The sequence below is a fragment of the Mustela nivalis genome, assembly GCF_964662115.1.
Source record: "Mustela nivalis genome assembly, chromosome: 5".
Classification (NCBI taxonomy): domain Eukaryota; kingdom Metazoa; phylum Chordata; class Mammalia; order Carnivora; family Mustelidae; genus Mustela; species Mustela nivalis.
This window is the reverse complement of record NC_139024.1, coordinates 96,970,005-96,986,269: the sequence shown is the minus strand read 5'-3', so window position 1 is coordinate 96,986,269 and position 16,265 is coordinate 96,970,005. Positions and strand designations below refer to the sequence as shown.

Below are 16,265 nucleotides of genomic sequence, written 5' to 3'. Positions count from 1 at the left end.
GGGATAGTATTTTATAATAACCAATGTTTTAGGAAACTATTTTTTTTTATTTAACTTAGGAGATACTAATTATTGACTTCATGAAGGTCAGAGTGGTAAGTCTTCAAACAAATGTCTCAGACATCAGAAAACATGTGTTCCTTTTTTATATTAAGAATTTATTTTTTCATTTAAGAGAGAGAGACAGAGAGAGTGCACATGCAGGGGGAAAGGCAGAGGGAGAGGGAGAAAGAGAAGCAGACTCCCTGTTAAGCCAGCCAGGAGCCCTATGCAGGGCTTGATTCCAGGACCTGGAGATTGTGACCTAAGCAGAAAACAGAGGCTTAACCATTTGAGCCACCCAGGTGCCCGGCATATGTTCCTTTTTTTTTATATATATATAATTTTTTATTTTTTATAAACATATTTTTATCCCCAGGGGTACAGGTCTGTGAATCACCAGGTTTACACACTTCACAGCACTCACCAAAGCACATACCCTCCCCAATGTCCATAATCCCACCCCCTTCTCCCAAACCCCCTCCCTCCAGCAACCCTCAGTTTGTTTTGTGAGATTAAGAGTCACTTATGGTTTGTCTCCCTCCCAATCCCATCTTCTTTCATTTATTCTTCTCATACCCCCTTAAGCCCCCATGTTGCATCACCACTTCCTCATATCAGGGAGATCATATGATAGTTGTCTTTCTCGGCTTGACTTATTTCGCTAAGCACGATACGCTCTAGTTCCATCCATGTTGTCGCAAATGGCAAGATTTCATTTCTTTTGATGGCTGCATAGTATTCCATTGTGTATATATACCACATCTTCTTGATCCATTCATCTGTTGATGGACATCTAGGTTCTTTCCATAGTTTGGCTATTGTGGACATTGCTGCTATAAACATTCGGGTGCACGTGCCCCTTTGGATCACTACATTTGTATCTTTAGGGTAAATACCCAATAGTGCAATTGCTGGGTCATAGGGCAGTTCTATTTTCAACATTTTGAGGAACCTCCATGCTGTTTTCCAGAGAGGTTGCACCAGCTTGCATTCCCACCAACAGTGTAGGAGGGTTCCCCTTTCTCCGCATCCTCACCAGCATCGGTCATTTCCTGACTTGTTTATTTTAGCCATTCTGACTGGTGTGAGGTGATATCGCATTGTGGTTTTGATTTGTATTTCCCTGATGCCAAGTGATATGGAGCACTTTTTCATGTGTCTGTTGGCCATCTGGATGTCTTCTTTGCAGAAATGTCTGTTCATGTCCTCTGCCCATTTCTTGATTGGATTATTTGTTCTTTGGGTGTTGAGTTTGCTAAATTCTTTATAGATTCTGGACACTAGTCCTTTATCTGATATGTCATTTGCAAATATCTTCTCCCATTCTGTCAGTTGTCTTTTGATTTTGTTAACTGTTTCCTTTGCTGTGCAAAAGCTTTTGATCTTGATGAAATCCCAATAGTTCATTTTTGCCCTTGCTTCCCTTGCCTTTGGCGATGTTCCTAGGAAGATGTTGCTGTGGCTGAGGTCGAAGAGGTTGCTGCCTGTGTTCTCCTCAAGGATTTTAATGGATTCCTTTCGCACATTGAGGTCCTTCATCCATTTTGAGTCTATTTTTGTGTGTGGTGTAAGGAAATGGTCCAATTTCATTTTTCTGCATGTGGCTGTCCAATTTTCCCAGCACCATTTATTGAAGAGGCTGTCTTTTTTCCATTGGACATTCTTTCCTGCTTTGTCGAAGATTAGTTGACCATAGAGTTGAGGGTCTATTTCTGGGCTCTCTATTCTGTTTCATTGATCGATGTGTCTGTTTTTGTGCCAGTACCATGCTGTCTTGATGATGACAGCTTTGTAATAGAGCTTGAAGTCCGGAATTGTGATGCCACCAACGTTGGCTTTCTTTTTCAATATCCCTTTGGCTATTCGAGGTCTTTTCTGGTTCCATATAAATTTTAGAATTATTTGTTCCATTTCTTTGAAAAGAATGGATGGTACTTTGATAGGAATTGCATTAAATGTGTAGATTGCTTTAGGTAGCATAGACATTTTCACAATATTTATATGATACTATATGTGGAAAACCCCAAAGACTCCACTCCAAAACTGCTAGAACTTATACAGGAATTCAGTAAAGTGTCAGGATATAAAATCAATGCTCAGAAATCAGTTGCATTTCTCTACACCAACAGCAAGACAGAAGAAAGGGAAATTAAGGAGTCAATCCCATTTACAATTGCACCCAAAACCATAAGATACCTAGGAATAAACCTAACCAAAGAGACACAGAATCTATACTCAGAAAACTATAAAGTACTCATGAAAGAAATTGAGGAAGACACAAAGAAATGGAAAAATGTTCCATGCTCCTGGATTGGAAGCATATGTTCCTTTTATAGTAAAATGTTCACACACACAGCTTCAAAACACAAAAAAAGGAATACATTAGGAATAGAAACAATGTGTGTAATGGACATTGCACTAGCTACCCTGAAAAAGAAAGGTTATTTAGTTTAAATAAGTAAATAATTTCTGCATGTTTAAATAGCTGTATGTGTCTGGCATTTTATCTTTATCACATCACAGTGCTTAAGAATAACAAAAAGGCAACTCACTCCTAACGGTGAAAAGTGACATAGTAACAAAATCTCCTTTCTGCTAACAGGTTAAGCATGCATAAGGCATTCAGTAAATGTTTATTGAACTTTTTGCCTGGTTTTTAGGATTCATAATCTAACTCATACAAAATTCTGACCAGTTATGAAGATTTGACAATGACTTCTACTCTATCACTATCACCTTGTTTCTTCTTGTCATGTACATGAGTCCTGGACCCTCCAGGGTATACTTATGGTTTGCAACACAGGCATTCCACACAGGTTGTGCTTTCTTGAACTTACTCATTCACCCTTTCTCCGACCCTTTCTTATACAAACACTTCTTTCCTCTCTCATTCTATTCTTCCTCTCAAGATCCGGCCTCCAGAAGTGCCTGGGTGGCTCAGTGGGTTTAGCAGCCCAGGTTAGGTCAGCTCAGATCAGGTCCTGATCTTAGGGTCCTGGAATTGGGTCCTGCATCAGGGAGTCTGCTTTTCCTTCTGCCTGCTGCTCCCCCTGCTTGTGTACTTGCTCTCTCTCTCTGGCTCTCCATCAAATAAGTAAATTAAAAAAAAAAAAAAAGATCTTGCCTCCAACATGGTTTGTTAGTCATATTCTGCTCCATCCAATGTCACTGTGAAATAAGGAGCTTTGGATCCTGCAGGTAGAGTGTCTTGGGGGTCCAGCTTTCTTGGTGGACTAGTTTCTGGGAGTCACATGTAAGAATAAATGAATGATTGGATTATTTGTTCTTTGGGTGTTGAGTTTGCTAAGTTCTTTATAGATTCTGGACACTAGTCCTTTATCTGATATGTCGTTTGCAAATATCTTCTCCCATTCAGTCAGTTGTCTTTTGATTTTGTTAACTGTTTCCTTTGCTGTGCAAAAGCTTTTGATCTTGATGAAATCCCAATAGTTCATTTTTGCCCTTGCTTCCCTTGCCTTTTGCGTTGTTCCTAGGAAGATGTTGAGGGAGACAAACCATAAGTGACTCTTAATCTCACAAAACAAACTGAGGGTTGCTGGGGGGAGTGGGTTTGGGAGAAGGGGGTGGGATTATGGACATTGGGGAGGGTATGTGCTTTGGTGAGTGCTGTGAAGTGTGTAAACCTGGTGATTCACAGACCTGTACCCCTGGGGATAAAAATATATGTTTATAAAAAATAAAAAATTAAAAAAAAAAAAAGAATAAATGAATGAATGAAAAGAACTCTATACTACACTACTTCGAAGGTATGCATTCTACTGGTATAGCTCCTATGTCATATTAGTTTAAAAGAATATTTAATCACATTATAAATCACCTACTTTTGTTATTTTAGCTTTGGAAGACACCTGCCATTACGAATAGAAATAAATAGAAACTCACCTTTCTACATGTGTATTTATTTAATGACTTAGTTAAGAAAAAAATGTTTTGTCAAAACAGAACCCTTTTATAGACAAATCAATTATGTGATTTAGGAATATAAGAAAATTCTTATTAATATAATCAGTTATAATTTCAATCTTGTGCTTTCATTTGAAATAGATGAATTTCTCAAAGTATTGGACTTTATCATATATTAGAGTCAATTCAGGGAACAGATCTCATAATAACTTTTTGTAGTATGTTCTGTTGTTGTTGTCAGAAGTTGGTTTAAAATGTATTCAAGCTATAGAATAATAATTTTATAACTAGATACCTGGGAAGAATAAATAAAAATTATTTTAAGGGTCCCTGAGTGGCTCAGTCAGTTAAGGGTCTGCCTTCAGCTCAATCAGTCATGGTCCCAGGGTCTTGGGATCGAGCCCCACGTCAGGAAGTCTGCTTCTCCCTCTCCTCTGCAGATCTCCCTGCTTGTGTGCTCACTCTATCTCTCTCTTTGTCAGTTAAATAAATAACATCTTTCAAAAATATGTAAAAATAAGAGTCTTGCAAAGAACATGATACATCAAGCAATTAATACATATTAAGAAGCATCTACTATGTTTGTGGTAGGCTCTTAATCCCTGTGGTAGTTTAAATAGGAGATATGATTCCTGGCCTTGAAAAATAACCCTTTAAGGGCACCAAAACCTATAAATTCTACATAATTTATCAAAACACATTTCTTTAGTAGCAGAGTGGTTGAGAATCATATCAAGTAAGAGTGCTTATTTTATTTAGGGAGAGCTCCAAAAATTTAGCAGTCTTCAGGGATCACTTTAAAAGACATTGTATCTCCTGATTCAGAAGCAGGAGAAACAAAATTAGAAATCTATAGACCTGGATGAAATGTGAACAATTAATCAGCATGGCTGGAAAAAAAATGTGTTAAAAAATGTGTAAAAAAGAAGGAGAGTGAAAGGTAAAGTTTAGAAAAAGGGAAGTGGTAAGTGTCAGGGTTTTTTATGAGAGAAGCCCACCTAACTATCTCATTTCAAAAGGACATATTTGTAGTAAAGACTGTTGTATCAGAATCTCAGAGTACATGTGTGTTAAGATCATGGAATTAATTCCCTTCATACTGGTTCCATGCTTTTGGAAACAACTGTTGATTTAACATTAGTGTTTCCGTATTATATGACCATACGGAGAAAACATGTTATGTAAAAATAACTCTTCTTTTATTTTGATAATTAAATCTTTATTTTTTAAAATTATTTTTATTTTTATTTTTTTAAAAAAGATTTTATTTATTTATTTGAGAGAGAGAGACAGTGAGAGAGAGCATGAGAAAGAGAGGTCAGAGGGAGAAGCAGACTCCCCATGGAGCTGAGGGCCTGATGCGGGACTCGATCCCGGGACTCCAGGATGATGACCTGAGCTAAAGGCAGCCGTCCAACCAACTCAGCCACCCGGGTGTCCCTAAATCTCTACTTAAATTAATAACTTAGTATTCAATTTGGTGATTCTATCTCTTTGAGTTAGAACAATCTGAATTTTCCGTTTTATCCTGTGTTTGTTTTCTACTTGTCTATTTCAGCTTAGTTGTTGAATTTGTTAGCATGAGGTGGTTTGTAGTAGTCAATTTTTGTCTGTAGGATCTGTAGTAATAACCTTTTTCACCCCTGAAACTGGTGATTTGTGCTCTCTTTTTATCTTGATCTGTCTAGTGAAGGGGTTAAACAATTTATTGATATTTTCCAAGCATCAAATTTTAGCTTTGTTCACTCTTTCTCTTTTTGTTTCTTTACCTCTTTTCTATTTCATAGATTTCTGCTATTTTATTTATTATTTCATTTCTTCTATTTATTCTGGATTTGTTTTGCTTAATTTCTGAATTTGTAAGGCAGAACATTATTACTTTCAGACAACTCTTCTTTTGTAATATAAGCAGTTAACATTATAACTTTCCTTCATAGCACTGTTTTCATTGCATCTAACAAATTCTGACATGCTAGAATTTTATTATTATTCAGCTTGAAATATTTTATAATTTCCCTCATAATTTTGACTATTATTATTATTATTGTTGAGGCACAAGTAAACCATGTGGCCTGCTCCCAAAGCAACATTTTGGTAGTTAAATTTATTGATGTCATAGACAGCATTGGCACAGATTTCTAAACATATCATATGGAAGGAAGGATATAGGAGGAGGCTATATCATGTCCAAATATAGTAATTTTATTTTTTGGTTCCAGTCCTGAGGCTAATTTGATGACCTTGAAGTTAAAGGCAAATTAAAATATCTTGAAAATAATACAAGATAACTTTGTGAATGTCAATTTTAAATCAATGGGATTCTGTTTGTTGGAAGTTAAAATATCCCTATGGATTTAGAACAAGAATGGCTTGTGTTTCATAGACAGGAGGACTAAGAATGGTAAAAATAATGAATAATGCTTTTTCTCTAAATTCTTGATTATCCTTAATAATCCTCAACTTGTGCTCTATTTAATGACAATACTCCCCAAATTACTACTTTCTTCTTTTTCTCCTTCTTATACTTTTTTCTAATTCTTTGTGTTTAAAGAAAAGAGAGAACAAGAAAATTATATAGTCTGACATCCAAACTCTTTCACAACCTTTCACATCCTTTTTCCATTATGAAGGCCTTAGTGATTATTCCTTTTCCTTAATTATATGACTTATTCAAATATTTTTTTCACTTAGCTATTATGTCCATTTTTACATTTATATAATGCATATTACATATTTTTGTTATTAATAACTGTTATTTAATATATGTATCCTGTTATTTAATATATGTATCCTTCCGTATTTTACCCAGACTTCTTTGCATACTCAGTATCTAAGCACACTTAAAAGTCTAATAAATGTTTCATAAGGTTACAGGTGATACTAAGAATGATTGTTTGCAAATCATCTTTGAGAAGTTGTGGTTCATATATCACTTACTTTCTTTTATTTTATAGGTACATTTAGAGAAGAACAGAAGTGCACATACAGAGCCCTGATACAAGGCTACATTTGCAAACAGACTGACCAAGTGATCTTAATTCTTGACAATGTTGATGCCACCTGGGCCATGAGGAAGTTATATCCAGTTGTATCCATTACTCGTGATTTTGTTGACACATTTAGTGGTGTAAATTTCAATACTCCATGTTCTGCTTCAGGATCTGTATCTACTTTCTATTCCATTTTACCCACCAGAGAAATCACCAAGGTTTGCTTTGTGGAACAGCCTCCCCAAGTGTTGCGTTTTTTTCTACTGGGAAACAAAAGTGCCTCTAAGCTTCTCTTGGCTATATTCTACCATGAATTCCAGAGCCCCCGTGTTTTCATAGGGGAAAGTTTCATTCCACCCATTCTGGTTCAGTCAACTTCCTCATTGCTGGATGAGTCTCTTGGTTCTAACTACTTTAGCATCTTGGATAACCTCTTGTATGTTGTCCTACAAGGACCAGAGCCCATTGAAATACGCTCAGGAGTCTCCATTCATTTGGCCCTCACTGTGACATTTTCAGTACTAGAAAAGGGCTGGGAAATCATTATCCTTGAAAGACTAACAGACTTGTTGCAAGTTCGCCAAGACCAAATTAGGTTTATTTATGAGATGTCTGGCAATGAAGCAACTTTAAAGGCCATTGCTGACAATAAAGCAAAGAGAAAGCGCAATTGCCCAACTGTGAGTTGTGCCAGTCATTACAGAGTTGGTCAACGTAAACCTCTCATGATGGAAATGAGTTCATATAGTGTCCCACCAACCACTGTGGAAACTGTCTCAAAAGTGATAGTCATTGAAATTGGTGATCTGCCAACAATAAAGAGCACTGGACTGATTTCATATTTATCAAGTAACAAATTACAAAATTTGGCTCACCAGATTATCACTGCTCAGCAGACTGGAGTACTAGAGAATGTTCTGAATATGACTGTTGGGGCCTTACTGGTAACTCAGTCAAAGGGAGTCACTGGCTATGGGTGAGTACTAATTATAATATCTTCTAAACAAGGACTGATTTCTTGAGTGCATATGTCACTGACTTCCATTGAATCATATAACCTGTCTGTTTCTTAAGATAAGAATAAAAACTTAGAGAGTCACTTAGAGACTTAAATTAATGAAGTTTTTTAAATTAAATCTATATTCTTCATGACTATTCTATATCTTGGATGTTTGAAGATGTTATATTTTGGTACCTTAAGGTGAAAAGCATGTAGGAACAAATTTTTCCAAAGCAGTTTGTTTTTAGTTCATTTGTCCATTCTTTTATTCATGTAATAAATTTAAGTAATAGGCTTTGCTAAGGTGAAACAGATATGATCTTTGCCTTAAGGAACAGAAACACAATGCATCATAATTCCAATGAGCTACATGTGGAAAGGTGAGTACTGAGGAGGATGATAATAATTCATCCTACGGGAACTTGGGAGTGGACTTATGTTTAGGAAAATTTTGGAGGGATAACTAGTCATTTACTAGGGTAACACAATTACTCTCATTAGGTTTTATTTAGCCTAGGATTATAAAGCCCTTGAGAGGATGCCTTTGTCAAATTGTATGCTGCAGGAATACCCCTGTTGTAAGCTATGTTTATGGCAGAGACCTGTGTAAGATCTGTAACCTCCTTTGTGCTATGTTATTCTGACTGTGAATGCTTATGTTTTGGAGTCCTTCACCAGATTTTTGTTCAATAGACATTTCAGAATTAAATTTACCTGAATGTTTTTCTGAGCCTAGTACATGGAGAAGCATGAGAAGTATACAATAAGGGAAGGCAAGTGTAAATTACTTTCAATTTTATAGATTGTGTTAGCTAAAGGATAAATTGACCAACCCACGTTCATCTAAGGTTGTCTCTCATAATGTGCAGACTATAAGTCCCAAGATCCAATTTTTATCAGATGCCAAAGAACCAAAAATGATAGCCTAGTCTAAGAGACAAGATGAACTTGTTATAATACTTAAGGAACATATATAAAACCAACCATCTCACAGATGAACACTGCTGGTTATAAAGTACTGAAGGTGGGCAGCATAGCTGATCTTTTTATAAAGTTGTCATTGCTACTGGAAAATAAACTCCAACCCATGTGCATTTTCAGTTGATACTGGGTCCCTGAAATAGGTAAAATTATTTAGATTCTGAGATATATTATTCAACGAAATTTTTAGAATATTTATATTTTTTAGATTATTCTTTTTTTAAATTTTTTATTTTTTATAAACATATATTTTTATCCCCAGGGGTACAGGTCTGTGAATCACCAGGTTTACACACTTCACAGCACTCACCAAAGCACATACCCTCCCCAATGTCCATAATCCCACCCCCTTCTCCCAAACCCACTCCCCCCAGCAACCCTCAGTTTGTTTTGTGAGATTAAGAGTCACTTATGGTTTGTCTCCCTCCCAATCCCATCTTGTTTCATTTATTCTTCTCCTACCCACTTAAGCCCCCATGTTGCATCACCACTTCCTCATATCAGGGAGATCATGTGATAGTTGTCTTTTCATCTTATTTGTGGTAGTACTAATAAATAAATAATTGATATTTAATGGATATTAGTTACTTCTGGTTACCATCTTCTATGGATATGGGATTTGCTATAAAATGAGAGTAAAAACAGAAAGACACACCTTCACATCATTAGGCATATTTAACTAGTACATTGATTTCCTTTTTAAACACAGAGCAATATATCCTAATGAAAGCTTAGCCAGTGTTTTGTATCTGTTTTTACCTGAATTACAACGTAGTTAGGTATTCCTTTTCCCAACAGTACATTGATATGTATAGGAGATATGAAAAGAAAACTCAAGCAGTTTTGTTTTCCCTAAATTCTTATTGATTTGAAGGGCTTTAGGAATTGTTATCTTAGAATTAAAAAGCACTCTTTGTTACATGATTGCTCAGAACCTGTTGAATCTTGGATTTTTTTTTTTTTTTTTTTTTTTTAGGGTGCCTGAGTGGCTCAGTTATTAAGAGTCTGCCTTCTGCTCAGGTCATGATCCCAGGGTCTTGGAATCGAGCCCCTCTTGGGGCTCCTTGCTCAGCAGGAGGCCTGCTTCTCCCTCTCCCACTCCCCCTGCTTGTAGTCCCTCTCTTGCTGACTCTCTCTCTCTCCATCAAATAAATATAAAATAAAATTTTTTAAAAATCTTGGATATTTTTATCAACCACCAGACTGTCACCATGTTATTGATGTCATTAGGCAATAATGCATCATAATATAAGAATCAAGAACCAGAAAAAAATGATACCAATGCACCTTAGCTTGTATTTATATATCTTTATTCTTTACCCCAATATCATTTAGATCCCACTGAGTTCTTATAAATATATTATATGCATGGCTGACTAGCGAGAAAAGGGGCCAATCCATTACTAAATATTATTTAGATTTTACTGAGCTTTTTCTAATAGGTTATCATTCCCAAATAACTGATTTTTGTGTTGCATATAAAAAGAGACTCCATGAATATGTAGCCTTTATGTAGAAGGAGAGAAGAGTCAAAGAGTAGAAGCAATAGAGGTATAGCAGAGGAAACCTAGCAAAAAGAGTGGGTCCGACACCAGTTAAGGTACACACACATATCTGTGGGGGTAGCACTCCATTATGAAGAGGCGACACAGCTTCAGAGAGGAGGTCACCTTTATGGCCCACCATCCATCATTGCCATCATGTTTTCACTTTCGACTCAGATATCTCTGATTTAATGTGAAGCTGCCGAACATGTATATTATAGCATCGATTTTTCTGTTGGAATGTGTTCTATTCCCCCATCTCTCTCTGTCCCTCTCATATTTTAAGAGAGATTTCAAACATAAGACAAAAAGTAAATCTTCTGAAGATAAGGAAAGCTGCTTCTTAAGTACATCTGAATAAATCTCTGCAGAATGAGAAATGCTTTGTCCTAAGGGATAGAATGAAAATTAGCAAGGCTTCCCATGGTCCAAAGAATTGCACAATATGCTAAACAGCCCTGGAGCCCTGTGCAGGCCTGGGGCCAGCCCTGTTTCTTTCAACTTTGATCAGCGTCAGTTGGGGCTTCCATTGAACCCAGTGCAGAGCCATTGACAAGCTAATGAACTGACCTTGACACAGCAGAATCAGCCCCAGGATGCAGGCCTTTTCAGTGAAAACTACCAAGGATGTTCCTGAGAGGTTCACTCATGTTAATATAATGGGTTTGCAGGTGTTTCAACAAACTGAGGCCATATCGGGCATTTACTTTTTAAGGGGCATACTACCAGCTTTCCAAAAGTTATTAACTTCTTTAAAGGGGGTCCGGGTAGAAATGGAGTTCTCTCTACTTTTTAATTAAATAATGCAAAGTGAATTGGCCTCTCCTGATCTTTATCCTCTTCGAGAGACATGTGGATTTAAATTCTGTCTGCTAGGCTAAGTCAATTCCATGAACCTGTTTTCCATCTTCCAAAACTTCATTGACCTCTGTTGTCAATACTTCTCTCTTCTCCTGCCTTCTTAACGTCTTTGTTGGTTTACACCATTTTTATTTATTTGTATTCTTTTAAGTAATTTCAGTGGAGTAGGGGACACAGAGATAAACACAATTTCAATCTGCCCTTTTTAAACCGGACATTCTGCACAGGAGCCTTATTTCTATATTCTGTCTTTTATCTGGAATCCTGGCAGGACATATTTTGTATTGCTTACCTTCGTTTCAGTAGGAACTTGATTTTTGCTCTCTTAAATTTTTTTCCTTCCTTTCTCTTCTTCTCTCTCCCTTTTCCCTGCTTCACTATAAACAAAATTTTAAAAATACCTTTTAATAAATTAAATGTATCTGGGTCTTTTATAGATGTTTAAATGTTGAAACACCAAAGCTCTTTACGGTTGGCACAATTTTTAAAGGGCCTCCCAAAGATGGGCTGCCCTAGTCCCAGGAATCTGTGAATATGGTCCCATAGCACTTCATTAAATACAGTATGTTCTGTGGCACGGTTGACCCAAAGACAGACTCTCCAAGATTATCAAGTTTGGCCCAAATAATAACGTGAGCCCTTAAAAGATGAGAGCTTCCTCCTGCTTTGGCAGAAGAGGAACACAGAGAGATTCAAGGTGTGAGAGGCTTGACATGTCACTGTTTTTAAGATGGAAGAGACTACATGGGGAAAAAAAAAAAAAGCAGGTAGAATAAATAGAGAATGGACCTTGGCTGATGGCCAATGAGGAAACATGGACCTTCATTCTATAGCCACAAAGAAATAAATTCCACCCACAATCTGAATGAGTTTAGCAGTGGATTCTCCCTGAGAGCTTCTAGCAGTACACCTAGCCAAGCCGGTCTGGAAATAATAATAATAATCAATATTAAAATAAATAATAAATAAATTGTATTATTTTAATAAATAATAATTTATTATTATTATTATTATTATTTATTTATAATAATTTATTATTTATTAACAAAATAATAAATTGTATTATTTTAAGCCACTAAATTTGTGGTCATTTGTTACACAGCAATAAAAATCTAATATGCTGTCTCAAATAAGGTTCTCTGTTAATGACATTGCCAGGATCCTTGGCTCCTGAAAACAGACGTAGTGAGGGTGAGCAAGACACTGTAGGAGGGTCTGTGTGTTCTTGAGCCCATCACCTTAGTAGAGAGAGGAGAGCTAGCTGAGACCATTGTGAGACTAACAACAAACAGCCAACTGACAGTCTCCTTTAACATCTGCATATCCCTAGGCACCTGCTCTCCATACCCGTAGGCACCTGCTCTCTAGGACACAGTTGTCTGGAGTATACAAGAACAGAATCTCCTAACAACATGTGAGGACATTCTTCCCAAGACTGGCAGAATGTTCTTTCTGGAAGAGATTTCGGTATTACCAGCTTGTCTCTTTCCACCTTCATGGCAAAACCACTGACCTGCCATTGAAGAATGTTTCTGTGCTACTTCCTTTCGGTACAATACAAATTTGTTGCTTTGTTGTTAGGTGAATGGCAAAATTGTCATAATGGTATTTCATATATCTGGCTTTGTGGGAAAATGAGATGCTCTGCTTAGTCAAACTTTCCCATTTAGTTAAAAACTGTTGCTTTTATCACTACATTTTAAAAGCGTTTGTCCCTTAAACTGAAAACAAACAAGAAAAAGAGCCACAACTTATTATCCAGACTTATTAAACAGGAAATAATGTAAACCATTCTCATTTTTATTGATGATTCATGGTCATCATTAAAATTATCATTTATTTCACAGTCCTGTTTCTGCAGTGATACCCTTAGGGATCATGGCTCCAGAGCACTAAGTCCTTGATTCTACTTCTGCAGGTTTTATTTCTGCAGGTTCTTATTTCCTTATGAACAAGATGTTAATCTAATCCATTGCTGCAGCTAACATATTTACATCTAGCCAGTCCCCATTCACATTCACATGTAGTTCTAGTTCCAAAATTGAACCCTGCTACCTCAAAACCAAGTAGTTAAGGTCTTTGTACGGATGGTGAAGTTGTAGATAAATATAATAAGGACTCATACAAACTCACATTTCAACGTCTCGGATTTCTCAAACAGTCATTGAACAGCTGTCATGTCCAAAAAATTATATGGCTCTGTTGAAAATCTAGAGATCTAAAAATTAATGAATAGAGAAAAAAACATTTGGACAAATATTTAACAAGAATATATTATATTAAATCTAATCCTATATATAATTGCAAAGTAATTAATTCAATATGAACCTGCTTCACCATTAGTCTAGTTTTTCATAAAATTAACTTCAGTTATATTCACTTTAGTATATTTTTATTTTTATAATAATTATTAGGTCAATACTTCAACTTACATTATATTCCCAAGAGTGGCCTAAGCCCACTGTCATGCACAATAAATGATCATTAAATATTTGTTGCAAACAGTGAAAATGTAACCTGTTTGGCTTCTCTGCTGTTCTGATACTCCTGTGTAGACAATATTGTGTATTAGATCTCTTCCATCAAATAAATCTTGGCTCTGCATTTCCCGGCCACCGTGTGACTGCTACAGCACCCTAATGCAAACAGGACATTTTGAAGAGTTTGTCTCTGATCCTAAAGAATGTATTCAGAGTTTCCATTATCCCAGATAAGATAGTCATGATAAATTTATTATAAAATATTATTTTAAATGAGTTTCCATCTAAAATATTTAGGTTTAACCATTGAGTTGACCTTGTTGGAAGACATGCCAGGCTTATTCTCTGCCCATTTCTCTGCCTATTTACTACAGCCTACACCTAGGGTGGCTCAAGCCTCAATTCAAAATGAAGAATTTCAAAGAACCACAGAGTTTAATAATAAGTATTAAAGCAGAGCAGGAAGCATACCAAATGAGGAGTATACCAGAACTTCAAGTTGGGCAGGCCAAGATAGATAGTGGCTTTCCAGAGGCAGGTAAAGACCTAAGAGCAGAGGAAGTACATGGTGGTACTGATTTGTTATCATGTTACTACACTAAAATGCACTGGGTTCTTGCAGGGTGTTGGGTTTGGAAACACTTCCTTATCGTGCCAGAAGGAAATCATCTGATCACAAGACATTTCTCCCCTCTTCTCTCCCTAGGAGTTGACAGCAGCTAAAGGCATCTGTCTAAATTTAATAGGGAGCATAAGGACTGGGAAATATAAGTAAAATGGCATGCGTATACTCTGAGAGATAGCCAGGAAAGTCATTCTTGTCTTACCAACTATATGGGGTGGGGGGATGTGTGAGAAGAGGGGACTGTGTTCCCGAGGGACAGAGGTCATCGTGTTTTGTTTATCTCTCCACATTCACAGTACCTAGAACATTTGTCCATAGTAGAAGGGTTAATGTGTTTGTTAAACTGAGTTGACTGGAGAACTTCCTTTCTTCTTCTAGGGTATGAAATCTTGCAAACTTCTTTGGAATTCAAGCCCCCTCGTGGCTCATTAAGCTTCTGCCCTATCTAGCCTGGTTAAAACAGGACTGATTGAAAATGCAGGACCCCATTTAATCAAAACATGGGGCACTCTCACAGGAACCTGAGTGAGTCCCTTTGAGGAGACGAAGATTGAAGAAGGAACAAGGAAGGATCTCTAATGCCCCTACCTTCAGCCCACCCCCCTGGGTCTTGCCCAGAGCCAGTTTTCAGTAGGCTTTATTTCTTTGTTTGCTAGGTTTGCCATGCAAATAGAAATAATCCTGTCCTCTGCAGAGTAAGCGGTTCAGGATCTGGCAGATTGAAAAGCAAGAACTGGCATGAACAGTGGTGATCTCCGAACTGGAAAAATGTCTGCATTCTCTTGTTGTTTGTTGTTGTTATTGTTGTTGTTTTTGTTGTTGTTGTTGTTTAGCTTATACTTAAGCATTGAAGGGGAAAAAAAATTCTTTCACATACCCGACTGGGTATTGGAAGCCGTTAAATAGTGGTTAAAACTGGGAGGGTTGGAGGGAACTTTCCTCCCCCATTCTTTCAAGTTTGGCTGGAGGTCCTTCTGCCCGCAGGCTACAGTCACATTAGCAGTTGGAAATTGGATAACGACAGCACAATGACAAATCCAGGTTGCTTGCAATAAGTTGCTAATCCCTTTGCTTTAATATCGGAGCAGCGTATAATGATGTTTGGACATCACTCCAGTTTACTGACGACCCCACTGGGGCCAGCAATAGAACCTTACAACTGTCTAACAAGGCGTCAGGTGACTCCCGTCGTCACAGCAACGGACACTGGAATCTAATCTTCCCTCCATCCCTTCTAGCACCCAATAACGCCTAGATTATATAAGTGGCCCATCATTGCTTGGTAACTTGAATCAATTAACGTTAATTCGCACAATGCTATGATGTATTGTGATCACTTTCATTTCAGGGAAGGGGGAGAAATTGCTATAAGTCACCTAAAATGAGGTTGTCTGTGGTGCTGAGGTATTAATTGGGTGTCCATATTAAATGCAAAAGGAGCTCCATCGTGAAAGGAAAGTGGATGAGTGACTCTCTTGGCTGCTATTGACCTATCAGAAGAAGACAGTGCCCTTTTCCTTTGCTTTTATCTATTACAGTTTTCCCTATTGCGTGTCAAGTTGATGTATTATAAAAAATTCATTTGGTGACCTTTCACCCCCTTAGCAGATTAAACAATTTCACTTCGATGGCATCATTAACAGGACCCTGCATTTAATGATGATTTCTCTAAAAGGCCACGGAGATTCGATTTTAAGCTAACAGATTTATTGCACTATTATAACATATCGTAAAAAACTGTACCACCTACGGTCAGGTTTTAGGATAGAAACTGCTTAAGAGTTTATGTGGAGCTTAAAGTGGTATTACCTTGGGATA

The 16,265-nt window shown here is 37.1% G+C and overlaps 1 protein-coding gene across 15 annotated transcripts in view; it reads left to right on the top strand.

The window, feature by feature from the left end:
• Window positions 1-16,265, top strand: part of PKHD1 (PKHD1 ciliary IPT domain containing fibrocystin/polyductin) — a 485,802-nt gene that overhangs the window by 412,250 nt on the left and 57,287 nt on the right. For all 15 annotated transcript variants that reach the window (XM_082729339.1, XM_082729341.1, XM_082729340.1 and 12 more), the window contains one exon: window positions 6,921-7,932. In XM_082729339.1, coding sequence (XP_082585465.1) covers window positions 6,921-7,932 — 1,012 coding nt within the window. The remainder of the gene's footprint in view (window positions 1-6,920; window positions 7,933-16,265) is intronic.